General features: G+C 28.3%; 1 protein-coding gene across 1 annotated transcript; it reads left to right on the forward strand.

The window, feature by feature from the left end:
- The first annotated feature begins 7,524 nt into the window (after positions 1-7,524).
- On the forward strand, positions 7,525-9,034 carry LOC124916784 (polygalacturonase-like). Its single transcript, XM_047457548.1, has 4 exons — positions 7,525-8,016; positions 8,107-8,396; positions 8,470-8,698; positions 8,792-9,034. Exons 1-4 carry the CDS (start codon positions 7,525-7,527, stop codon positions 8,999-9,001), a joined length of 1,221 nt encoding a protein of 406 aa, XP_047313504.1. The 3' UTR covers positions 9,002-9,034.
- The last annotated feature ends 18,928 nt before the right edge of the window (positions 9,035-27,962 follow it).

A 27,962-nucleotide genomic window follows, 5' to 3' on the forward strand; every position in this document is an offset into this window, starting at 1 on the left:
ATTTCTCTACTAAAGAGACACACAGTGGACTGCGATACTGGGGGAGTGAAGTCAAAATTTCTTTTAAATAGAACATCACATCACTATCTCGCTTGATAACAACTGGAGGAGCATTTAGCATACTCATATTATACTTTACTTTGACCACTAAAGTATATCTCAATTTGTCCACACCAATAGCATCATAGACGACGTCAACTAATTCGGCATATGTAGTATTTTGGGGTAGAGTCGCAAGAATTTGAGACAAAAGAACTAACAACATCATCAATTTTCCACTCTCCATCATAGAGGACAAAAGTACTAACAAATACATTATGATCTGCAATTGATAAAAATTTACATAAGTGAGTGGAAAGTATACTAACAGTTTGCAAACTGTATATTGTGTTGAAGTTTGCGCCGACGCAAAGTGCATTTTGCGCCAACGCAAAGTATAGTTTGCACCGATGCAAAATGGGAAAAGTTAAGTTTTCACCTATGCAAAGTGCGTAAAGTGCAGCTTGTGCCGATGCAAAGTGCGTAAACTGCAGCTTGCACCGATGCAAAGTGCACTTTGTGTCGGCACAAATTGCACTTTGCGATCTCAATTGATTAATAACAAGTGTTTTCAGCTATACCAAATAAAACAAATCAATATCATAACATACCCATTGATTGATTCGGTGTTTGTTGGAGATCTAACTTGATTGAGTCGTCAAGGAGAGCCTTGCTACAGTTCTGTGTAGGATGTAGACGTCGGCACTAAAGACGTCGTCGGGAGGGGAAATGTCTGTCCGATGTTGCTTTTCTTTAGGAGTCGGGGATAACGTCGTTACTAGGGGAGAAGAAGGGAGAAATAAGAGAAGAGAAGAAGAAAAGAAGAAACGAAGAAGAAAAGGGAAGAAGAAAAATATATTAAGGGCGATTTGGTCTTTTATTAGAAAAAATATTAATTTTGCAAAATATTTTGGAGCTAGGTTATTTTTGGAATTTTCCCTATTTTGAGATTCATTTCATCAAATTTCTCTATATATAAAAGTGATAAATAATAAATTTTATTTATTTAAATATGTTGTTATATATTTAATATATAACTATATATATTAAAAAATAATTAATACAAATAAAATTTTATAGAGAAGTAAAAGATAAATGACTTTTCATATATACTATTTTATAAGTTTAATAATTAATTATGAATTCATTAATTTTTAATATATATATATATATAAATTACATTATATATATAACTAATTCAAATAAATTATTGATATATATTTATTAAAAAAAATTATTTTGTAGAAAATTATAAAAATTAAAAATAAATTAAATGAAAAATAAAAAGAGTTAAAATAATAATGTATCTAATAAATATGAAGAGAATTAAAAGTATTAATATAAAAATGTGACAAATAATAATTTTGTTTATTTAAATAGGTTGTTATATATATATATAATATATAATTATATATATTATAAAATAATTAATACATATAAAGTTATATATATATGTGACAAATAATAAAAAAAATTATTTAAATATGTTGTTATATTTATTATAAAATAAACTGAGCTAAAAATATAAATGACTTTTCATATACTATCCTTTAAGTTTAATAATTATTTATGCATCATTAAGTTTTAATATATATATATATATATATATATATATATATATATATATTATTTATATATTAAATTAAATAAAATATGTAACATTAAAATATATATTATTTATATATTAAATTAAATAAAATATGTAACATTAAAGTGTATGAATAGATTTATGAGAAATCAATGTGATTTTGTTTTAAACAATATTATGTATATAAATTTAAAATGTATTTATGAGACAATATATATTTTATATGATTATTTAGAAAAAATATTTATATTTATATATATAAATATAAAATATATTTATGAGATAATATATATTTTATATAATTAATGAAAAAATAAAATATTTATATAAATTATTGATGAAAGAGAATATAATATATATATATATATATATAATATATATATATATATATATATATAATATATATATATATATATATATATATAATATATATATATAATATTTATGAAATAATATATATTTTTATATAATTAATGAAAAAATAAAATATTTATATAAATTATTGATGAAAGAGAATAAAGTATATATATAAATATATATATTTATAAAATAAAATAAAAATTAATTAATTAAAAACAATAAATAAATTTATATGTAATCAGAAAGAAAATTAAAAAAATAATTAAAAATAATTTATGAAAAAAATAAAGTGATTATGTTTTCAGCGTTATTTTATTTATATATATATTGTTAGATAAATTAGAGTAATTAACTATCCAAAGAACTTAACTAAATTCATTATTTGTGCAGGAAATACTGGGATCGGTCGAATTCTTAAATCAACCTTAATCGGTCGACCGATATTGCAGAGGCGGCACAAACTAGAACTCTAAGTTATATCTTTTCGACTATATCTACAATAGAATCAAGTAGAATATCGGTTCGAATGAACTTACCGCTCAGCTAAAGGATCGGTAAACTTATTCTTCAAAGATCGTTCAACCGATATTAAAACTACAAACCGGTAGGATATCCGGTCGGCGCAATACTAAGTGCAATCTTGAAGCAATCCGTACAAAAATAACGGGCAGAAAGTTAACGGATCAAATCAAAGATATGAAACAGCTGGAAGTTTCCATTCTGGTGCAATCAAATCACTTTGAGAATAGGCAGAAGGGAGCCTTCAAATATGCAGACTGTGATATTTCATTTTTGATACAAGTCTGATGATATACTTTGGGAAGCAGAAGACTGTCAAAAGTGATCAGGTACCTATTTTGGTATAAGTCCAACAGCAGTCCCCAAGGAGCAGGTACTTAACAAACCGCTCAAATGATAAAAGTCAAGAGAAGACAAAACTGGTTGGTTGTATTGTTCCTTGGGAAGTGTCAAATGTCAATCGCATTTAATGTCATGCAGTCCTTTATTGACCGACCAATCAGAATCAAGGATTACCATGCTGATATCCATTGTATGAGAAATATGACCGTTGTCATATTCTCACTACTTAAGAGAAGGAAGAAGATCAGCAATACATATAAGATATACACATAATACAAGAGACAAGAGACACAATGCGAACAACGAACACAAGAAGTAGCATATCAAGTTATAGAACCGAAAAGCTTCAAATTGTTCTTGTTTACATTATGTCTAAAGTGTATTCTATTCATTCTGTAAAAAGTGAAAGTTGTAAGTCAATAACGAGCATTAAATAAGTCTCGGTTATTTGACGTGTTGTAAAGGGTGTTGAATATTCTTAGTGAATATCCTTCTCGAGGTCGAGAAGAAGAGGTGACGTAGAAGTTTTATCTCTAAACATTCATAAATCTCGTGTTATTTTTCCTCTCTATCTCATACTTCCTTGTTGTTGTCCAATCCGTGTGAGTGTGTTGCTTCAAGTTGAAACGAACTATTTCGCACTTGAACTCGGTTCAAGAGTTTGTGACAACTTGCGTAGTATAGAGATCGATATTAACTTCTAACCGAGTTAATATTAACCGGCGTGTTGTGTAAGCGTTTGCCTTTAGTCAGACCCCCGGTCTTCTTCGGCGATCCCGATCCTAACATATATATATATATATATATATATATATATATATATATATATATATATATATATATAACATTATGTATATAAATATAAAAATTATTTATGAGACAATATATTTTATATGACTATTTAAATATATATATATATATATATATATATATAAAATATATTTATGAGATAATATATATTTTTATATTATTAATGAGAAAAAAATATATTTATATAAATTATGATGAAATAAAATATAATATATATATATATATATATATATATATATATATATATATATATATATATATATATATATATATATATATATATATATATATATATATATATATATATATATATATATATATATATATATATATATATATATATATATATATATATATATATATATATATATATATATATATAAAACGAGAGATAAAGTAAAAAATTAATTAATTAAAATAAATAAATAAATTTATATGTGATAAGAGAAAAAATGAAAAAAAAAATAATAATTAAAAAATAATTTAAAAAAATAATAAGTGATTATGTTTTAAATGTTATTATTATATATATATATATATATTATATATATATATATATATATATAAATAAAATAAACTAAATAAATATATAAAATTATGCATATAAATATAAAAATGATTTAGAGATAATATAAATTTTTATATTTAGAAGAAAAAAAAATTATATATAAATATAAAATATATTTATGAGATAATATATATTTTTATATAATAAGAGATAAAATTAAATAAAAAAATTAAATAAAAATGATAAATAAATTTAGATGAGATTAGAGAGGAAAAAAAATTAAAAATAAATCTATGAAAGAAAATTTATATGAAACTATAATTTATATTTTAAATGTTGTTCTTATATATTTAGTCCGAAATGATAAATTAGGGCTCCTTATTGGGACAATTGCAATTTGAGACTTTTTTTTTTTAACATCACAATTTGGGGCTTATTATTGGAATCAATTGTAATTTGGGACCTCTTATTTTGAACCCCACAATTTAGGACTTCTTATTGAGACCAATTGCAATTTGGGACCTTTTCATTCGAAATTCATAATTTAGGGCTCCACATTGTTAAATTTGTACAAAATGGGGTTTTGCCCTAACGGACATTCATGTCCGTAAAAAAATGTATTACGTGATTTTATAATTAAAAAACTAACAATAACATTTTATTTTAAATAATACTAACGTGACCATGTTATCTTTTTTTTGACGAAAGTCCATGTCATTTAGGGCAAAACCCCATTTTGTATTAACCTCATAATGTGGAGTCTCAAATTGTGAAACTCGAAATAAGAGGTCTTAAATTATAATTAATTTCAATAAGGAGCTCTAAAGTATGAGGTTCAAAAGAAGAAGTCTCAGATTGACTCCTAATAAAAAGTCTCAAATTATGAAGTTTAAAAGAAGACATCCCAAATTATAATTAACCCTAAAGCTCTATTATTTCAGTATGTATTACATTTTAATTATGAATGCCCCACTTTCATATCCCACCCTCTCACACGTACAAACCCTCTCTCTCACACCCACTTTATATAACTTTTAATTAAGTTGTTTTTTCAACCATTGATTTTATATTACCTATTTAATTCCTTTCACGATAGTAAATAAATGGCTGAAATAATAAATTGCGTTTTTTTTATTAATTGTTAATTGTAAGTTGAGAATTTTTTTTTTAATCTTACAATTTGAGACTTTTATTGGATGTTAATGGTAATTTGGGAACTTTTTTTTTAACTTCTCAATTTAGGGCTCCGAGCCAATTATAATTTGGGACTTCTTATTTTGAGCTTCACAATTTAAGGCTCTGCATTGTCAGATTTATACAAAATGAGGTTTTGCTCTAAAGAACATGAACTTTCGTAAAAAAATGGTTGCCACGTTAGTATTATTTAGAATTAAATGTCAATGTTAATTTTTTAATTATAAAAGCTACATAATACATTTTTTAGGACAAACCCTCATTTTGTACAAACCTTACAATGTGAGCCTTAAATTGTGAGGTTCGAAAGAAAATATTCCAAATTGCAATTTGTCTCGATAAGGAGCTCCAAATTGTTAGGTTCGAAAGAAGAGGTCCCAAATTACAATTAACTCTAATAATGAGCCCCAAATTATGAAGTTCAAAAAAAGAGGACCCAAATTATAATTGGCCCCAATAAAAAGCCCTAATTTATTATTTTTTTTCCTCTCTTAATTATTAGAATATCAAGACAATTTAGAAAGATGGTCTTAACTTAAAATTTTACCATTTAATATAACATGCATTTTATACACTATAATATTATAAAACTATCTTAAACGGAAAATGTTTTGTTGTATTATATGAAAGTATAATTAAATTTGCAGTATAAAAAGTAAATGGCCGAAATAACTAATTAGGACTTCTTATTGGAGGATAATTGCAATTTGGAATCTCTTCTTTTGAACTTCACAATTTGGGGCTCATTATTGGAGTCAATTGTAATTTAAGACTTTTCTTTCGAATTTCACAATTTGGGGCTCCTTATTAAAACCAATTGCAATTTGGGATATCTTCTTTCGAACCTCACAAATTAGGACTCCATATTGTTAAGTTTGTACAAAATGGAGTTTTGCCCTAACGAACATGAATATCCGTAAAAAAAATTGTATTACGTGGCTTTTATAATTAAAAATTAACAATAATACTAGCGTGGCCACGTAATATTTTTTTGACGAAAGTCCATGTCCTTTAAGGAAACTCCATTTTGTATAAACCTAACAATGTGAAGCCTCGGCTCGAAATAAGAAGTCCCAAATTGTAATTGGTCCCAATAAGGAGCCCTAAATTATGAGGTTCGAAAGAAAATGTTACAAATTGCAATTTGTCTTAATAAGGAGCCTCAAATTGTAAGGTTTGAAAGAAGAGGTCCCAAATTACAATTAACTCTAATAATGAGCCCCAAATTATGAAGTTCAAAAAAAAGAGGTCCCAAATTACAATTGGCCTCTCTAAATTATTAGAATCTCAAGGAAATTTAGAAAGATGATCTTAACTTAAAAATTTACCAATTTTTATACACTATAATATTATAAAACTATCTTAAACAAAAAAATGTTTTGCTATATTACATGAAAGTATAATTAAACTTGCAGTGTAAAAAGTAAATGGCCGAAATAACCAATTAGGACTTCTTATTGGGGGATAATTGCAATTTGGAATTTTTTTTTTTTTTGAACTTCACAATTTGGGGTTCATTATTGGAGTCAATTGTAATTTGGAACTTCTCTTTCGAATTTCACAATTTGGGGCTCCTTATTAAGACCAATTGCAATTTGGGACATCTTCTTTTGAACCTCACAAAATAGAGCTTCACATTGTCAAGTTTGTACAAAATGGGGTTTTGCCCTAACGGACATGAATATCCGTAAAATGTATTACGTGGCTTTTATAATTAAAAAATTAACAATAATACTAGCGTGGTCATATAATATTTTTTTGACGAAAATTCATGTCCTTTAAGGAAACCCCATTTTATATAAACCTAACAATGCGGAGCCTCAGCTCGAAATAAGAGGTCCCAAATTATAATTGACCCCAATAAGGAGCCCTAAATTGTGAGGTTCAAAAAAAAGATTTCAAATTACAATTGACCTCTAATAAAAAACCTCAAATTATAAAATTCAAAAGAAAAAATCCCAAATTATAATTAATTCTTAATAAAAAGCCTCAATTTATTATTTAAGCGAAAGTAAATATATTTACATAATCAATAAAACAAACTCTCTCTCACACGCATCACCCCACTCTCTCACACACACACACACACAAACCCACTCCTTCACACGCACATACAACACATTCTCTCCCACCCTATTTTCAATCTCTTTCATCTCACCTTAAAATGAACCATTCAGTTTACTCACTACTCTTTCTACTCACCTTTTCCATAAAATATCAACAAATCGCAAAAGCCAGCAACCTTAACATCGTCAAGCATTTTGGTGCAAAACCCGACGGCAAAACCGACTCCACCAAAGCCTTCCTCGCCGCATGGGACTCTGCATGCGCCTCAATAAAAAAGGCCACTATTTATATTCCTCCCGGCCTGTATTTTATTCAAAGGGTTCAGTTTTATGGCCAGAAATGTCGTAAGAGATTTAACCATACCAATAATAATGATCAGTACGTCGGAATTGTCATTCGGATAGATGGTGTGCTCTTAGCTCCCACAGATTATAATAATAATAATGTGACTACTTCAAATTGGCTTCAATTTCAAAGGGTTCATCGTCTTTCTATCGTCGGATCAGGAACTCTTGACGGAAAAGGCTCTGCTTTATGGGATTGTAAGGCCGCCCACAACTCACCCATAAGTTGCCCCGTCGGACTTACGGTATGCAACAAAAAAAAAAATCAAACTTGTTTTTTTGTTTTTTTTAAGGAAACCCTTTATTTAAGGAAACTTTTGATTGTCTTTTTGCAGACAATGGGTTTTCAAGAATGCAAGGATATAACAATAAACGGATTAACATCAATAAATAGTCAATTTTTTCATATTGTATTAAATAAGTGCCATAATGTGAAGATGAAAGGATTAAAGATCATAGCTCCTGCTAACAGCCCTAATACCGACGGTATTCATGTCCAGCTTTCGTCTAAAGTAAGTATACTCCATACGAAGATTGCGACCGGAGATGATTGTATCTCGATCGGTCCAGGCAGCTCCGATATCTTGATACACAATATTGTTTGTGGCCCGGGCCATGGCATAAGGTATGTTTATTATTTAGTATTTTGGAAAATGTACAACATTTTATCATAATTGATCATTTTTTGTTGGATGTAGCATTGGAAGTCTAGGATGGGAAGTGAAAGAGCCAGGGGTAGAGAATGTGACAGTTAAGACAGTTATATTATCAGGAACACAAAATGGTTTAAGAATAAAGACATGGGGAAGACCTAGCAATGGTTTTGTTAAAAATGTCATTTTTCAAGATGTCTTCATGTCTAATGTCCAAAATCCCATCATCATTAACCAGAATTACTGCCCCCACAATATAAATTGTCCTGGCCAGGTATTATATATTTAATTTACACATTTTCTGAAAACATTATTTTGATTTTTTGTTTTTTGTTTTGTCACATTAATATTAATTATGTAACAATAGAACTCGGGGATAAAGATCAACAACGTGTTGTATAAGAATATATATGGATCTTCGGCTACCAAGGTTGGAGTGAGGTTCGAATGTAGCAAAAGTGAGCCTTGTAGTAAGCTGAAGACAGAAAATGTAAATCTTACCTACGATGATGAGCCAGCTGGAGATTCATGTGTTAATGCTTTGGGTTCGGGACCAACAACTTCTTGTTTGGTATAGTCGACACACAATGCTTAATTATATATAGTAGATTTGTAGTGAATATGTTAACTTCTTCTTAATTATGTATGTAGCTAGCTAGAAGATTAATAGTGACCATGTATTCTGATTTACAACAAGTTATAAACTTTTTTTTAACTCTGGTGTGCCACTTTGCCTTTGGACAATTATAAAGGTCATATTTTACATTTGTGTTCTATTGCATTTTTGTTTTTATTGTACAGCCTTGTTTAGAATATGAATCATTTATTTGATTGAATGATTACTGAAATCTATTGATCATAGATATATACATGAATCTTTGAAACTGTTTTAGGATCTAGAAATGTCTTTCACTCTACTCATACATAGCAACTTAAACTCAGGACCAGTATTTACAATATACAACCCTTAAAAGTGTCTGCAGAACATTAAGAAATGGAATTGCATATTAAAATATAACTAGAAAAAAAAAATCAAAATAATACTATGAAGGAATGGAATTGTTAAAATATGCATGGATAGTTATCATTGAGAATATTTTGCAACTACATGATAACTTCTCTAACAGGTTTTGTCATGTTTCTTTCATCTGGAAAGTAAACATTAACGTCGCATTTTGTGATAGGGTCATGTGAAAAACATGAAGAGAATAGAGCATACTAGTTAGGATTTCCACATCTAATAATATTGTTATGCTGGTATATATTGCCTTGTTGCAGCTAGCCAAAGAACATGATGTTGGGAACTCAATACAAATAGTCTTTTATCAAACTCTTGAACATGCATGGTACTTCACATATCGGTATAAGATTGCCATTTGCATAAGTTTACTGGATCAATATTTCCTAGTTAAGTTTATTGGATCTTTATCTATACCATGCATGGTTACCTTGGGAGTAATAGTCAACAACTTCATTTAACTCTTTAAACTTAAATTCCTGAAGCAAAAACAGAAATGAGAGAGCAAGTAAAGGGGAAATTTGATGAAATAACAGGGGAATTAATTTTTTATAAAATTGACTCCTCATTAACTTTTCTCTTCTTTCTCTTCTGCTCTCTTCTTCTCACTCAAGGCAACGAGGAAACGAGCGTTGGGAATCCCGGCAACGAGTCTGCTTCTGTTTCCCGTCCACATGTCTCTGCTATTGTCGGACGTCTGCTTCTGCTTCCCTTTCTGCTATCCCCTAAACTGTAGCATTACGTTGAACTATAGACCCCGACTCCAAAAAGCTAGATCTTCAACAAACGCCGATGGGTAAATTTGATATTGATTGTTATAGCTGAAAACAGTTGTTATTAATCAATTGGGATCGCATAGTGCACCTTGCGCTTGCGCAAATTGCATCTTGCGCTAGCGCAAAATGCATTTTGGGCAGCAAAGTCAAACTGCAACTTCCACTCACTTCTGTGATTTTTTATCAATTGTAGATGACAATATATTTGTGGGTGTTTTTGTCCTCTGTGATGGAGAGTGGAAAATTGATGATGGTGGTGTTAGTTCTTTTGTCTCAAGTTCATGTCAAAGTGTGAATCTACCCCGAAATGTTACATATGTCAAATTAGCTGACATCATCTATGATGTTATTGATGTGGACAAATTAAGATATGATTTAGTGATCAAAGTGAAGTATAATATGGTTATAATGAATGTTCCTACTGCTATTATCAAGCGAGATAGGGATGTGGCGTTCTATTAAAAAGAAATATCGACTTCACTCCCCCATCATTGCACTCCACTGTGTGTCTCTTTAGTAGAGAAGTCACTACCTTTAACTCAAAAAGCAAAATACCAGGAAATGTGGTTCCAAAATATAATCGTGACGTATTCCCAATATTTGACCATAAAAATGACATATTTGAGCAGCAAAATGTCTTCCTAAGTCAAAATGACATATGTGAGCAGCAAGATGGCTTCTAAAATGACATATGTGAGTAGGAAAATGTCTTCCCAAGTCAAAATGACATGTGTTAAACCATGCAGAAGAAGGAGAACAAGGTCCATGTTTGCGTACGAGTTAAGGGCTAGTACAATACTAGGAAAACATTCACCCTGGGAACCAAGCACTTCCCATACCATAAAAACATTAGCCATATTGAGTGGCTTGGTTCATATGAACCACTCGAGGTTGAAACACCTTCTCAATTAACCATTAAAAGCGGATTGGAAGTGGGTATGTTTTTTTATAACAAAAAAGAAATTCAATTGAGGTTGCATAGACATGAGATGGCTAATCATTTTGTACTAAAAGTGGAGAAGTCAACAAAAAGATCTTTGGTTTGTGAAATGTATGATTGAGAACTGCAAATGGAGATTGCGTTCTACGAAAGGAATATTCTCGCAGATGTTTGAGATTCGAAAATTTATAAAAGAACACACATGCTCAATTTTAACGAGTCAATAGGATATGAGGCAAGAACCATCATGGGTAATTGGGGAGTGCATTAAACGTAAGTACATGGACCATCATCATGACCACATTCATAAGAAAATAATGAAAGACATGCAGACAAGCTATGGGTTAAATCTGACATATAGTAAGGCTTGAAGGTACATGGAAAAGGCTTTAATGGCGGTGCGAGGAATTGTGGAGTATTCCTATGGTAAATTGTCATCATACATGTTCATGTATAAAAATAACCCAAGTACCATAACTGACATCCAAACGGATGAGCAAGGCCACTTCAGGTATATGTTCATGTCCTAGGTCTCTCAATTAGGGGTTTCATAAACTGTTGTCATCCTGTATTGTGCGTTGATACCAATTTTGTAAGCATAAGGCTGGAGGTCAACTATTGGTTGCGATAGCATTTGATGCGAATGAGCAACTATATCCTGTTGCTTTGGCGACATTGATTCGGAGAATAATAACTCCTGGACATATTTAATACAGCAACTAAGAGTGGCAATTGGATTAGTCCCGGATCTCGTCTTCGTATCCGATAGACTCCAAGTATTTTCAATGCCTTGTCCATGGTTTTTCTAGAAGCACATCACGGTGCATGCACATACCATATCAAAATGAATATTATGACCAAATTTATAACTAATAACTGTCATGTTGAGTTTGATTTGGCTTCTCGCCCATACACCGAATCAATGTTTCATCTGTATTTTAACATAATAAGGACTAAAGACCCTTAGATTGCTGAATATTTGGAACAAATTGGAATGGAGAGATGGAGTCATGTATTTTTCCCCGGTTTGCGATACAATCGAATGACAAGCAATTATGTAGAGAGTTTTAATAGTCAAATTAGGAATGTTAGAAAATATCTAATAACAACATTAGCTGACTATTTAAAATTCACAATACAATAATGGTTTCATCAAAAAAGAGAAAAAGCTTTCAACCACACAGAACATTTATCCCCGTATTATGAAAAGTTCCTACGTGAGCAAGCCGAGAATGCTAGATTCTACAACGATTATCCACTTAACCGATTTCATTTCCAAGTGCATGATGGTGAATTTAATTTTCAAGTTGACTTCAAGGATCGAACTTGTATTTGTAGGGTATTTGATGTATCCGGTCTTCCTTGTATGCATGTCCTGGCTGCTGCCCATTTCTGGAAATCGATTCCCTATAAGTGTTGCGCAAGGTTAGAGAATGTAACCAATTTATCGCATGTTGAATTTATATGACTTAAATATTATTTTTCAGGTTTTACTCAATTGAAGTGTGGTGCATGGCATATGCGGAGACATATTTTCTAGTTTTTAATCAAGATGTTTGGGTAATTCCCAATAATATCAAAGAACGAGTGTGTCTAAAACCCCCTGTTAAGGTTAAGAAAGGACGACCAACAATATAGCATATGTCATCACAAGGTGAGCCTCATAAGAAACAGAGACAGTGCGGCTCATGTGGCGGTCTAGGCCATAACAGGGTAACATGCTCAGTAGTGATGCATGCACCATCTACTACAAGACAATCACAATTAGTACACAACCTTCACAATCTAGTGCACAACCTTTGGCATGATAGAACGATATTTCTTGATCAAACTGTTGTACTATATTTCAATCTAGTATTTACTTATTCATATCCCATCAATACTTTTTTTCTATGAATTGAGGACATGTGTTTATGTTCATATTATGTATGTGATGGCGAAATGAATTTGAAGTGTTGTCATTTATGAACCAGCAATTGTATTACGAGTGTTGTCATTTATGAACCAATAATTGTATTACTGGTGTTGTCATTTATGAACCAGCAATTGTATTATTAGGTATGAATCAGTAATTGTATTAATAGTGAGATCCATGCGCAAATTGCAATTTGCGTAGACGAAAATGCAATTTGCGCAGACGAAATACATTTTGCGTCTGCGCAATTGCAATTTGCGTTTGCGCAATTGCATTATGCGTTTGCAATTGTATTTTACTAAAGAATTAGTACACTTGCAAATATGACTGTCAAAATAGACATCAATTTCTTCAATCAAAAATAGATTACATTATACATTATATACTCAATCAAAAATGTCCTTGTAGCATTAGAAAAATATACATGAATTCACATTCAAACTTAAGAAAGAAAATATGACTGTCAAAATAGACATCAATTTCTTCATTTCTTTTTGCCCATATATGACTGTTATAACTATTAAGTCATGCCAAGCAGTTTCTTCAGTTCTTTCATCTCCGGTGACTGTCCATTCTATAACAAGACTAAAACACATTGATATGTTAAATACCCAGAAATGACAACTAATCAAATGGTAAATTGTTTAACAACATGTATATAAATTCTTAAGGATATATATATATATATATATGATATCTATGTTATTCCAACAAGTCATGAATCTGTCAACATCACCCATAAAATATTCCAGGAAGGTCATGTCGAACTTAAAATTTCCTGGATTTGCAGTTAACTGTGCATAATGAGACTGAAACTTCGAAGCAATATAACAGTCATATATTGTGAAATTCATCGGATCATAAGTCTTGGGAAATCGGGCAACCCTTTTTCTAATAAGGAAACATGTTGCATCTATCTCATGCGCAATATAAAAAATTAATTAAGCACATTATACATACTATAGCAGACATCCAACTCAAAATTGTATTTTGCGTCTGCGCAAATGCAATTTGCGCTGACACATAGTGCACTTGCGCAGATGCAAATTGCTTGCCAATGTAAAATGCATTTGCGCAGACACAAAATGTATATTACTGAACAAAACTTACATCATCATTAAGCCAATTTTGAGGCTTCAGCAATCTGTCAAATAATTTTTGATCAACTATGCAAGTAACCACATCCTTCAAGTCTTCATCTCACCTCCTTCAGCTTCATCCAATTGTTCAACTCATCCATTTGTTCAATGTCATAATCTAAAAGAGGATTGACTGTTACTAGATCATTGAGTTTAAAAATTTTCCCACTAGGGTCTGTGTAGTTCCCCAATATGGTGGACTTCTGCCTCTTTCTCCGAAACCGTTTTCCCGAAAATTTTGTTGGAGTCATTTCTAACAAATCATCATAATCCTTCTTCTTCTCCAACTCCTGATCACCATTATTCTTCTTCTCCAACTCCTCCTTCCTCTTCTTGGCCAACTCTTTCTTCCTCTTCGTGGCCAACTCTTTCCTCTTCTTGGCCAACTCTTTCTTCCTCTTTGTGGCCAACTCCTTCCTCTTCTTCTTCGTGGCTAAATCTTTCTGTTCAATGTCTTTCTTCAACTCAGCCTGCTTTTTTTCTAATTCCTCTTCCTCAAATGTCTCCAACCACTTCAACTCAAGCACATCATTCCTCTTCAACTCATCATCATCTTCTTTGTTCTCCAACTCATCAGCAAATTCTTTCTTCTTCAACTCATCGTCATCTTTTTTCTTCTCCAACTCTTTATCATCTTCTTTCTTCTTCAACTACAAAAGCCTATTCTTCTTAAACTCGTCATCATCTTCTTTCTTCTTCAACTCCAAAATCCAATTCTTCTCAAATTCATCGTCATCTTCTTTCTTCTTCAACTTCAAAAGTCTATTCTTCTCAAACTCGTCATCTTATTTCTTCTTCAACTCCAAAAGTCTATTCTTCTCAAACTCGTCATCGTCTTCTTTTTTCTTCAACTTCAAAAGCTTATTCTTCTCAAACTCATCATCATCTTCTTTCTTCTTCAACTCCCAAAAGCCTATTCTTCTCCAACTCCTCATCTTGCTTCTTCTTTAACTCATCAAGCCTCTTCAACTTCAACTCCATCTCTGTTGAATCAACATTCTTTTTTTCTTTTATTTCCCAAATAATGTGATTATTTGGTTGATCATAAGACGTTGATCATCTTTGATGAGCTTCATATCTGTTAGGATCGGTGTCGACTATAGAGACGGGGGTCTGACTATAGTTAACAACTTTCAACTTTTGATTCAATATTAATTCTATGAGGGATTAAGATATGTTTATATTCTTCGCAAATCTTCGCAAGCATTTGAACGGATTCAAGTGCGGAATTGTTTGCTATATTTGAAGCGCCATGAAAAATGAATGCAAGGAGCGAAATGAAATAACACATAGATTTTTTATCGATGTCCGGAGATAAAACTCCTACGTCACCCCTTCTTCCTCAACGGGGAGGATATTCACTAGAAGACTTTGATTTATACAGTAACTGCACAAACCCAGTTAAAAACTCAAGACTTAATTGACTGCCTGTTCAGAACTCCTAGAACACACATTGTTGAACATAACACTCTCTATTCAACTTACCCACGTAAGGTAATTACAATAAATTATAAATGATACTAGGTTCACTCAATAGAATATACTTGTGCAAAGTAATTGAGAGAAAATCTAATTGACTTGATAAACTTAATCGACTTGAGAGAGCAAGAATTTAGAGTCAAGAGAACGAAAATCAGCAACTTCACCATTGTTCTCTAATGCATATTATACGGAATTGTAGCAACGGTCAAATCTTCTTCATGGACATGTGTCCTCTTTCTGTTGGATGTACGTCATATGTACTGGATAGTACAGCAAAAATATATTCTTGAGATCGTGGTGTACTGAATAGTACAACGTAGGCAATTTGAATAAAAGCGTGCGTGGTAGTCGTTCATTTGTTGAGATATAGGCAACGATCGAATCTGATTTATAGATATGTAGACAGATGCTGGAGCACTTTTCTACCAACTGTCTAGAGTTTAGACGCTCATCTGATCAGACGTACATCTACTTAGACGCTCCCACCTCTTCAGACGGATGCTGATGAAGCTAGACAACGTCTACTTACGCTTTCTTTGACTTTGAGACGTTTGCTCACTTCCCTTTGACTTTGAGATATAGGAAACAGTTGAATTTGATTTATAGATATGTAGTCATCTGCTGAAGCACTTTGTTGTCAGCTGTCCTGAAGCACTTTGCTGTCAGCTGTCTAGAGGTCATACGCTCATCTAATCAAACGTTCATTTAGTTAGACGCTCCCACCTCTTCAGACGGATGCTGATGAAGTTAGATGACGTATACTTGCGTTTTCTTTGACTTTGAGACGTTTGCTCACTTCCCTTTGACTTTGAGCTATGCCTAAAATAATAAAACTACAATTATTATAAATTTGCATCTGGTAAGATTTGAACTCGGGTCACCGACATGACAAGCAAGAGTACTTATCACCACACCACTTAAGGTGTTGATATCTAAGTATATATATTTATATAATTGATATGAGTAACAATTATATATATATATATAAACTTTGTTTCAGTTTTAAGCTCATTTACATCATTTGTCAACTTCTTTAAATCATTTGTCAGCTCATAAAGTTTGACATCAGTCTGGGCTTGAGTCACTCAATTATCTTGGCTAGATGGAGAATTGTTTTGGTTGGTTTAAGGAGTCATCGTAGAAAGGACTTGCCGAGTAGACCGAGAGGTGATGTCTTGGCTAGATTCATCAGTAGTAGACCGAGAGGTGTCTTGGCTAGATTCGTCACTAAATGACCTCTCGATCCTCTTGGCTAGTGTGATTTTAAGTAGTCTTCTCCTCTTGGGCGCCGGTTTGGGAGTCCTTTCATCTTTGGGAGTACTATCATCTTCATTCTTTCTCTTCCTACCATTCAGTTCAAAGAATTCATCATAAATGTAGCCTCCCATATCTTTAAAGTTCTCCCCCACAGTACTTCCTCTTCTCCTCCTCAGACTCATCAATCTTGGTGAACACATTGCACTTCAGGAGGGCAGTGGATACCTCTTAGACAATGGTGATGTTACTCCTGGAGGTTGTATAGAGTAATATCCTTGGGCATATAGGCTCTTTCTGCACGGTCCTATCCGCAAATTTAGGGACAAATGTCTTGATAACCTCATAGGTCCACAGTTGGAAGGCTAGTGCGAACCCATGAATAGTATAAGCGACATCACATTCGTTTTTCCCTTGTAGGTTTCCCTCTTGGCCAGATATACCTCCTAGAGATGTTTTATGTCTTTGTCAATACCCTTCAGGGTTCCACTGAATGACACATTTCCCCATGGAAATTGGAGGAACATCTCCATATCCTCCACTATGCTGAAGATTTCCAAACTTACCCTCCTCCTATTATCAGATCGGAAAAGATACTGGTAAATTAGGTTTATGAGCCTCATCTTTCATGCATCCTCCTTATCATAGCATCGGAGGAAACTTGCTTGAACCTCATTCACTCTAACAATCATTTTGCCCCCAAAATATTTGCGAACTATGGGTGGACATTTTTCAACGTGCCTGTTTTCCACCACATGAAATCTTTCCCAGCAGAGCTCCTGACCATTGACCAGGAACCTTATATCCTTCGAATTGGAGCTTCTTTTTCTCATCAACATTTGATGGATTATTGTTCCTAAGAAAAATATAGTCGGGACTTTCAATATATATTGGAATTGAGTCTATAAAGCCCTATCCATAAGATCAAGGTTATTAAACCTCTCATTTATCTTTGACAAGCAAGTGCTGGCGGATTTCCATGAAACACAGCCAGGAAACTTCTCAATAACGGATTTGGTTTTGGTTTTAGTTTTTGTTGGTGTCATCTGTAAAGAAACATTATGTTAGACTAATGAAAATACTTAATAAAGAAAATAAGACATTTTGCGTCTGCGCAACATACGCAAAATACATTTGCGTAGACGTAATATACATATTCTAACCCTAAATCAATTTCAAACCATTCAGCATTCACAAAATAATTCTTCACCTCTTAAAACCCTAAACCCTAAAATCATTTATACTCAGCATGAATGCAAGAGGAAAACGACGAAAAACTCACATGAAATGATGAAGACGTCGTCGTTGGCGTTCCAGCATTGGGAGTTGTTGGGTTCACTAGGATTTGCTTCCTACGTTGATTGGGGAGTCGGGGTTGCTTCGTTGATCGAGGAGTTGCTTCGTTGATCGACTTCGTTGGTCGGGGGAGAAGAAGAGAAAAAGAAGAGTGGAAGGATACCAAAGGCCGGGGGAGAAGAAGAAAGAAATAAGAGAAATGAAATGAGGGGGAAACCAAGGGAAATAAGAAGATTTTTATGAGGGGGTAAATTGGTCTTTTGTAGGGGGCAAAAGCCAATTTTACAAAAATTAATTTACCATGTTACCAATTTTCCCAAGTAAATCTCTAGTTGCAAATTAAGGTCAATCAATAAAAATGCCCATATAAAAAGTTGATGCATGAAGAATGTTCTCAAGAATAAGAATTTGAATTATTTTTTCTCAAGGTCCTCTGTTTTGACTAAATAAATACAACAACCGTATATTGAAGATCTTGTTATGGATTTTGAGATTTCTTTGCTGAAATTATTCAATTGTCAATATCAAATTCTTGAACCCATGCACATATTTAGTATTATTCCTATGTACCTAGATCAAGGGAGGGACATTTGTATTTATTGGTTTGAATAAAATTTTCATTTTCATTTTTTTTTTTAAATAAATTCTTACTTTGAAATATTATAGAGTATGTTGCGAGTATCAAGACCGTTAAAATCTTGAGTTAATTCTTAAAATTTTAATATTTTACAATTTCACTCAAGTTAATTAGTCTCATTTTAAGTGAACTCTTAAATAGATAAACTCTTATAATTTTAAATTTACAATAATAATATTTTATGAGTTTATAAATAATTTGGATTTTACGATTTAATATGATTTTACATTAAAAAATAAATTTGTATTTAAAAAATAAAATTATTATTTATTCAAATAAATAAATTAACATAATTAATTTTGTAAGCATAATTTTTGTATAATTTTTTGTATAGTGTTATTTATTTATTATTAATTTTTAATTAATTTTATATTTAAATATATAAAATTTTAAATTTAGTTAAATATATATAATTATATATATATAAATAATAATAATAATAATAATATATAACTATTATTTCTTTCAAATTAAACTTTTACGATTTTAAGTAAACTCTAGATTATATGAGTTTACAACTTATTAATAATTTTACGTAAATTCTTGATTTTAACAACCTTATGATGTCCCTATCATACCTCTTAAAATTATGATATATTCGACACATATATAGTGTCTCCAATATTGTTAGAAGGAAAGTAAACAAAACAGATGATAATGATAGAGGAAAAATTTATAGATAATGAGGACGGTAATGATGTCGCAATGCACATATAACCTTAAAAATATAACTCAAATTATTAATTCTTTAATTTTAAATTGTACATTACATCTAAAGCATTTAATATTTTTTCTTTCTTCAATTTTTTATTATTTAAATTAATATAAATATTTACTTCATTTACAATTAGATATTCTGAGATAAATTATTAATTACTAAGATGATTTAACTTAAATTATAAATTACTAATATTCAAAATTAATAGAACTCAAATTACTAATATTTAACCTAGATGAAAATAAAACCCTATAATATAAAAAGAGATGTCCTAATATTATGTGATAGTTGAATTAAATTTTTAATAAATTTTATAATAAAATAAAAAAATATTTTTAAAGAGAAATAAGATAAAAAATTAAAAAAAAAAAAAAGAAAAATAACAGTTTATCAATATATATAATTATATATATATATATATATTAAATATATATTTTTATATTTTTATTAATTTGATTTATTCCTTCTCCTTATTATTATTATTTTTTAAAATACATAAATTAATTAATTAATTATTAACGTAAAAAATTAATAGATAAAAAAATAATTAATTAAATTAAAAAACAATTAATAATTTTTATATTTAACTACTTATTCTCTCTTTTTATATATATATATATATATATATATATATATATATATATATATATATATATATATATATATTAAATGTAATATATATTTATTGATTTATTAATTTTTCCAGTTATTATTCTTAAAAATATATAAATTAATTAATTAATTTAAATATATAAATATATAATTACACCTTAATAGATAAAAACAAAAATATATATATAAATAAGAGAAGAGTGATAAATTATTAATAAAAAGAAGAGGATAAATAAATATTTTAAATTAGGTTTAGTAATCAATCTTAATCACCTTTTTATCTCATTCATTACATTTTTGCTACAAAATTTTCGATAATCCATATATACCTTCAAGTTTGAACTCTAGTAATACAAGATGGACAAACTAAGACATTCTTATATGCTCACAATTTTATTTGGTAAATAATGTGTAAAAAATATTTTTTTTTATGTGGTATAGTAATATATATTAGGTTTATGATTTTTGGTCAATTATTTTTGATAATTAGACCATGTACCAAGAATTATACTATTTCATTTAAATATGTAATCTTATAAAATAAATAAGGCAAACATTATTCATTCAATCACAAATACAAAAATTGTATAGTAAACAAATATATAGATATTTTCCTTGTTGTTTGTATAGTCAAAGACTCAAAAGTAAAACTTACATGTTCAAATGAGGCCCAAAATGATTCGAATGGCCCATGAGTTGACTAAGAGAGCTTTGTGATGGTGGATGAGGATGATTATCAGGCACTAATTTAGTAATTTGAAAATTTTATTGCAAAAGACTTTAATAGGAAGAAGAGATAAATTAAATATAGTAAATTATTTCGAGTATTGAGTTTGTGTCTACACTTAGAGCAATGAAATGAAATTTGAGGCATGGTTTGTATGTAACATCAAGAAACTTGTTAATGATTTATAACGTCATTTATTTATGTGTTTCAAATACTATGGAGAAAATCAAATCAAGCAAGTTGAAAATGAAATAAAACTAGCATAATGTGCGTTTTAATGTTAAAGAATTTGTAGCGGCACTAACTACACTCAAAAAGTAAAAATATAATATTACAAAAAATGTATGTATAATTTGTTGGGTTCGATAGTCTAATCTCTCAAATGTTCATGGTTGAATGTGATCTTTCATTGTTACCATCATTTCTCTTGAGTTATATCTTAATATATTAAAATATTTTACCGAATTTTAACATTTTATTATTATCTTCTAAATGAATAGTCCTTTATCCTTTATTCATGTTTTTATGTGATGTTTAATTGTTAGAAATTTATTTTGAATGAGGGTAATGATGGTTTATTTTTTGAATTTTTGTTTTTGTAATTTGTAATAAATGATATAATAATTTGAATTTTTTTTTAATGAGTTTCATTATTTTAATTGTTATTTTGGCAATAAAAATAAATTAATATAAACTATTCTATCCTAAAATAATTATGGCATTATTATATTCAGTTAATTATACAAACTTTAATATTTAATTTAATACAATATGTGTATTTTAAAATTCTTATGGTAAAAAAACATTTATATTTTAAATAGGAAATGAAATAATTGTCTGATGAGATTTGAAATCATTTTAATAATTCAATTTATGTCAGCCAAACAACCCCTTAAAATAATTATTCAAAGATTAACAAAAACAAAACAGTGGGAGTCACGTGAGAGTCCTGTTACAACATTGGCAAATGCAACTGTCGGTAATTTTATAATAATTTATTCATTTAATGTTATATATAGAAATTACTATATTTAGTAATTAAAATGAGCGGTGCTATTGCGCCAGAGTCTATATATAAATTTGTTTTTAACATAAATAATGTTAAAAATGGTAAAATAATCTTATAATTTTTAATAGTGTAATGAATCATATTTATTTACAAAGTTAACTTTAACTTTAAATCTCAATCAAAATGAAAATAAAAATATATAGGTAAGAAAATGACCGATAATCTATATATATAATGATGCTTAATTTTTAAAGTGTCCATATTGTCGGGTCGAGAGCTGTGGTTAATTTTGATATATGTGAGAGTAAATGTATACTTGGTCGGATTGTGGGTTGACCCGCTCATAAAATTTTTACCGTAGTATTTTTTCACGGTTTTTTATATTATTACTCGTGCAAATGCACATAATACATGCTAGTTTATTTAAATATAATGATTATTCAAATAACTCATCTCTAAACAAACGGAAAATTTGACGAAATGACCTTAAAAAGCATCTTAAATGCACTGGTAAATTGCCGAAATGACCACTTCAAAATATTCTGACGAAATTACTCTCGTCACGTAACTCAAAAAACAGAATCGTCACGCGAAAGGAAAGCCTTTGAAATTACATTGTCGCGTCACGCGAATGACACGATCGTCACGCGAAGGACACGATCATTCTGGATTTTTCACAGGTTTTTCCTTCGCGAGACGATCTTGTCCTTCGCGTTACGCAACAGAGTAATTTCGACCTAATATTTTGAAGTGATCTCTGCGCAAATAAATTAATGCGCGGGTCACCGATGCATTTAATGGCGGATCATTTCGTCAAATTCAAATTAAAAAAAAAACAAGGCAAATCTTATTTGGATTTTACTTTTTTGTAGGATTAGTTTGATTTAGATTATTAGTTCTGATATATTTTTTAGATTCTCGTGGGTATTTAACTTATTGTAATTTAAAATATGTTTGATATGTTTAATTGTTTTAAACTTGTTTTTTTATTTGCATCAGTTATATATATGCATCTTATTTGATAAATATTCAAGTATATTTAATTTTATTTATACACAATCATTTATTTACTAAAATTATTGTAAATTGTAATAGTTTATTAAACCATCACCGTTTTTATTCACGTTTATAAGCCGAATTTAACTAGCTTATAATTTCAATTTATTTAAATAACTTCAATCCAAATGAGTCATAAAGAATCTTTATTTATTTATTTTTTGCTGAGAATCTTTTCTTGGTAAAAAGAGTGCTGTCGGAGACTGTTTGGAATAGTTTTATATTTAGCTAAAAATTTATTAATAAAATTTGAAGAACTTAATACCAAACATGTGTGGTGAATATATATATATATATATATATATATATATATATATATATATATATATATATATATATATATATATATATATATTGAAGCCATGAAAGCTTTTGCTTCTTCTTTTTTATTTTATTTTTTATAATCCAATAGTTCAAATACCATAAAATTGTATAGTTTTTGATCTCAAATAAATGAGTTTCTTAAACCTGTTCAACCGATTAACAAAATCATTTCGAACTAAATTTAGGTATATGTTTTTTAAAAAAGAATCTCATACAATTCAATCAAAAAAATAGAAAACGAAATATTGTTTTAAGACGTAGCAATTGTTTTAAATTTGTACCGGATATAAATATTTAAAAAAATGTCGATAAAATGATTAAGTTAGATTTATACTAAAAACATCGAATTCAAGTAAGATTGTGAACTTGTAATTATAGATTCGTGATTTTGCGCTAACTTAGAATTAACTTGAATTAATTTTCTTGTTTAAATTTATTTATTTTACCCTAATATTCATATTGGAATCGTGTGAGATTTTATATTGGATGGGAAGGACATATATCAAAATAGTTATGATATGAAATTAGGCGTGGATGTGGACCCAAAATTTTATGGTCCTCAAAATTTGTAACATTATAATAATATAAATTTGTTTATCATAACCTAATACTAAAATAAAAAAAATTATCATGTCACGAGACTGTCATGAAAAATTAAAGTTTTGGGTGTGACAAGAAACTATTATTAAAACATTGTGTTATCATAAAAAAACAAATTAAGTCGCCATTATCATGTCGGTAGAACTTAGCTGGTTTGAAAATATGGTTTTTAAGTCACAATCAATTGATAATAGGACTATTTTAATAATAGTAATAATAATAATAATATAATTGTTAATTTATTTTAAATTGAAAGTAAATTTTTTTTTATTGAATTTGACTGAGATGTCATAACTTAATTTAGTTACAATTATAATAATTATAAGTTTTGTAGAATTGGATTTGAAGTCATAAATATAATTAAAATTAAATATTATTATTTTTAATAATATGGTTATTTGTTAGTATATCTTATATTGATAGTGAAAGTTGTATTAATTATATTATTTATCATGAATTGAAATGAAAAGTTATTATTATTTTAATTATGTTATTTATCATGAATTGAAATGGAAAACAGTAGTTTTTTTTTTATTAGTTTTATATAATGAGATCACAAATTGTTGATGGTTTGACTTAGAAACAAATAAAGAGAGATGTGAAACAAATTATGAAGTTGGGATAGTATATATATAGTTATACTGGCAATAAAAATTAAACCATGTTTGGTTTGATTATTTATTTTATTTAAATTTTTTAAAAAATGTATTTGTGTAAATGGTAAAAGAGGGACTTACAAAACAATTTACATTGAATTGAGTTGAAACTTGAATATTAAGAATTTATAATTCTAAATAAGTTAGACCATCTCCAACTCACAAATCTATTTCCAAACCAAAAATACAATAAATGCCACTTTTAAACAGTAATTTATCTCTAATTCAAAACCTATTTCCAAACTCAAAAAAATATTATTAAAATATTCATTTTTTACACTAACTTTTTAACCTTATTAATATTATATATATTTATCAACTTTACATATTTAACCTCAATCTTTTCTTATTTATTAATAAAAAAAAATAAAAATAATTATATATTAATAATTCATACACAACAAAATAATACATTTTAAAATTATAAATTTATAATTTATAAAATTTAATTTATAAAATATAATATAAAAATATAAACTAAATTATAAAATATAAAATAAATTATATATTATAAAACTGAATATATAAAATTAATTCATATCAATAGTGTTTTTTATATTAAACATTTTAGATAAAATAAATGTATATTTAAAAAAAAATGTTTAACTATATATTAAAAGTTAAAGAGGACTTATTTATAGTTTTGAAAAATAATAGTAATACCAAATATGATATTTTAAAGAGATAAAATGACGTTTTCATCATTTTGAGTTTGGATTTGAGGTTGGGTTGGAAGAAAAAATGCAAAATGGGTTTGGGTTTGAGGGTGGGTTAAAGATGATCTTAACAAAGTGTAATTTTTGAATAGAGTTAAAAAAATATTAGATTTTTTTTGTTCTCTATTAATATAAAAAAAAAAGTGAGAATCAAACATACAATTAAGAAATTGAGTTATAACTATTAGTGGATTAAGTGTAATTTTTATTTTATCTTGTACTAGTTTAAAGAAATAAAATTAATTTATATTTATCAACTTAAAAATAAATTATTATTTATTTAAATAAATAAATTCAATTATAACTTTACTTATTTGTGTCTTTCATCTCTTTCTAAACAATTACTTAATTATAATAAACAATTACATAATTATAATAAACATTAAATAAATTGGTTTTAACTTTTAACTATATTCATATTATAAGTTGAGAAATAATATAAAGTGTTAATATAGTGTAAAGTTGTTCTTAAAAGAATATATGTGAAAATTAAATTTAATTAAAATGCTTTAATTAAAAATATATAATAGGTAGTGTGAAACTAACTTTCTACCCTATATATTCTTGAATCTTAATTTGTCAAAAAAAAATATTGTTATATTATAAGTTTTATTTTTATTATTTACATAAGGTTATTACTATTTTTATTATCATAGACATTTTGAGTTGTAATTAAAAATTGAAACTCAGGTTCATTTAGTCCGAATTATTTAAATAACTAAACATAATAAATATAATTTCACTCCTTTTCTAATATATATTAAATTACTTAATTTAATAACTAAAATTTTAAAATATTTATATTTTAAATTATTATTATTTATTTTATTATTATATATTAATACAATTTAAATATTTTTATAAAAAAAAAAAAAAATTTATTTTAAAAAAATCTGAATCCAAACAAACTTTTATTATATTTCATATTATATCAAAATAACCCAAAAAAGCAAACAAGTCTTAAATCTACAACTTGAATTATTTTAGTAACTCAAATCCAACAAACACTATTCTATTCATTAATTCATTAATTAAAATATAAAAATAATATTATTTATTTTAATTTTTTTATTATTATATCTCAATATCTTTTAAATTTTTTCACTAAAGTAAAAAATAAAATTATACCTTTTAAAAATTATTATCAATTATTACGACAAATAAATCCTCAGTCCTAAAACTAATATAATTAAATTTAATTAAATTTAATTTGAACATAATACAATAATTATTATATTAAAAAGAAATACAGATCCTAAAGAGGAGAGAGATGAGGAGGGAGGGAGGGTCACGTGTGCACGTGAGGGTGGCAGGGGAGTCGGTGCATCGTTTCTCATAAAGAAAAGGGAGTAGCGCACGAATTGCGGGCCTTTGCCTTTGTCCTCGTTGTGCGTTAATATTTTAAGTTTGTTTTGCACGCGCATGATGATGACCGTTGATTCTCAGTAGAAAAGACATCCAACGGATGGTATTTACATATGCGCGTGTGGCTTAAAGAAACGAACCGTACGTCAATCTAATCGCTAATCGTGATTTTATTAATCCGTCCGCCTTGACCGCCCGGTCAGACCGTATCGTTTCTGGGCCCACTTTTAGAACAGAATTTCTCTTAAGCCGCCTTCTTAGTCTTTGTTTGATTTCATCTTAAAACTAATCATAAACATTATTTCTCCTCTAGATAATTAATAAAAAAAAAATAATTGAAAATAAAAATTGAGAAAAGAAATGAGAAGGAAATGACAATGGGCTGAAAAAATAACAATTTTTTTCTTTTTTTTTCCCTCAATTTTTATCTTTTATCGGTCAACCACATTGATGTGATACATTGTTACTTCCCAATTTTCTTCTCTATTACTCCTCAATTAATAATTTGTCTGATTTTGAATGAATAGAAGATATTTTTTTTAGTAAAAAAGATTTCAAATGTATTAATATATATAAATAAAATAAAAAATAATAATATAAAATAAATAATATTTTAGTATTTTAATTAATAAATATATTAATTTGATAAATAAGAAAGAAATTAAAGTTACTATTTAATTTTAGTATAAAAGCAATTTTCTAACCTGATATCTTTTATTATATATAAATTTGATTATTTTTATCACATTGTTATTACTATAGTTGACTAAGGGCTACCTTATTTTATTTATAAAAGCAAATAAATGGTAAAATTTAATAATTTAAAATTTATTAAAATATTGTTTTTTTTAATAAATTTCAACTCATCAAATAAAATATTATTATTTTATAATATTAAATTCAAAAAAATATTTTTACATTAAATATGTCCTAGAAATATTGCTTTTAGTTTTATTGCTGGTTTAAATAATATTATTTATGATAAGACTATAAAAAATTAAATTATTTAGTGAAACAAAAATTAAAAATTATTAATATATAAGTTTTTTTTAGAGCAAAAACACATCTCTTTTAAGTTTTAATGACTTTTTAGTCTTCACATTTTTTGAAAAGAGAATTTTGGATTTTTTTTTATATATAATTTGATTAATTTATAAATAGGGAGAAAGTGGTTGGGTAATTATTTTTTAACCCAAAGAGCTTTAGTTGAATAGGTGTTTTGAGATTTTTTTTTTCTTAACCATAAAATCAATAATTAAAATACTTTTACTTTATTTGTATTTATTTGTATGAAATTT

The sequence above is a fragment of the Impatiens glandulifera genome, chromosome 9, assembly GCF_907164915.1.
Source record: "Impatiens glandulifera chromosome 9, dImpGla2.1, whole genome shotgun sequence".
In the NCBI taxonomy this organism is placed as follows: Eukaryota; Viridiplantae; Streptophyta; class Magnoliopsida; order Ericales; family Balsaminaceae; genus Impatiens; species Impatiens glandulifera.

Coding starts and splice junctions, on each gene's coding strand:
- LOC124916784 (XM_047457548.1), top strand. CDS start 7,525: ATGAACCATTCAGTTTACTCACTACTCTTTCTACTCACCTTTTCCATA. Junction 8,397..8,469: donor GGCCCGGGCCATGGCATAAG/GTATGTTTATTA, acceptor TGTTGGATGTAG/CATTGGAAGTCTAGGATGGG. Junction 8,699..8,791: donor ATATAAATTGTCCTGGCCAG/GTATTATATATT, acceptor ATGTAACAATAG/AACTCGGGGATAAAGATCAA.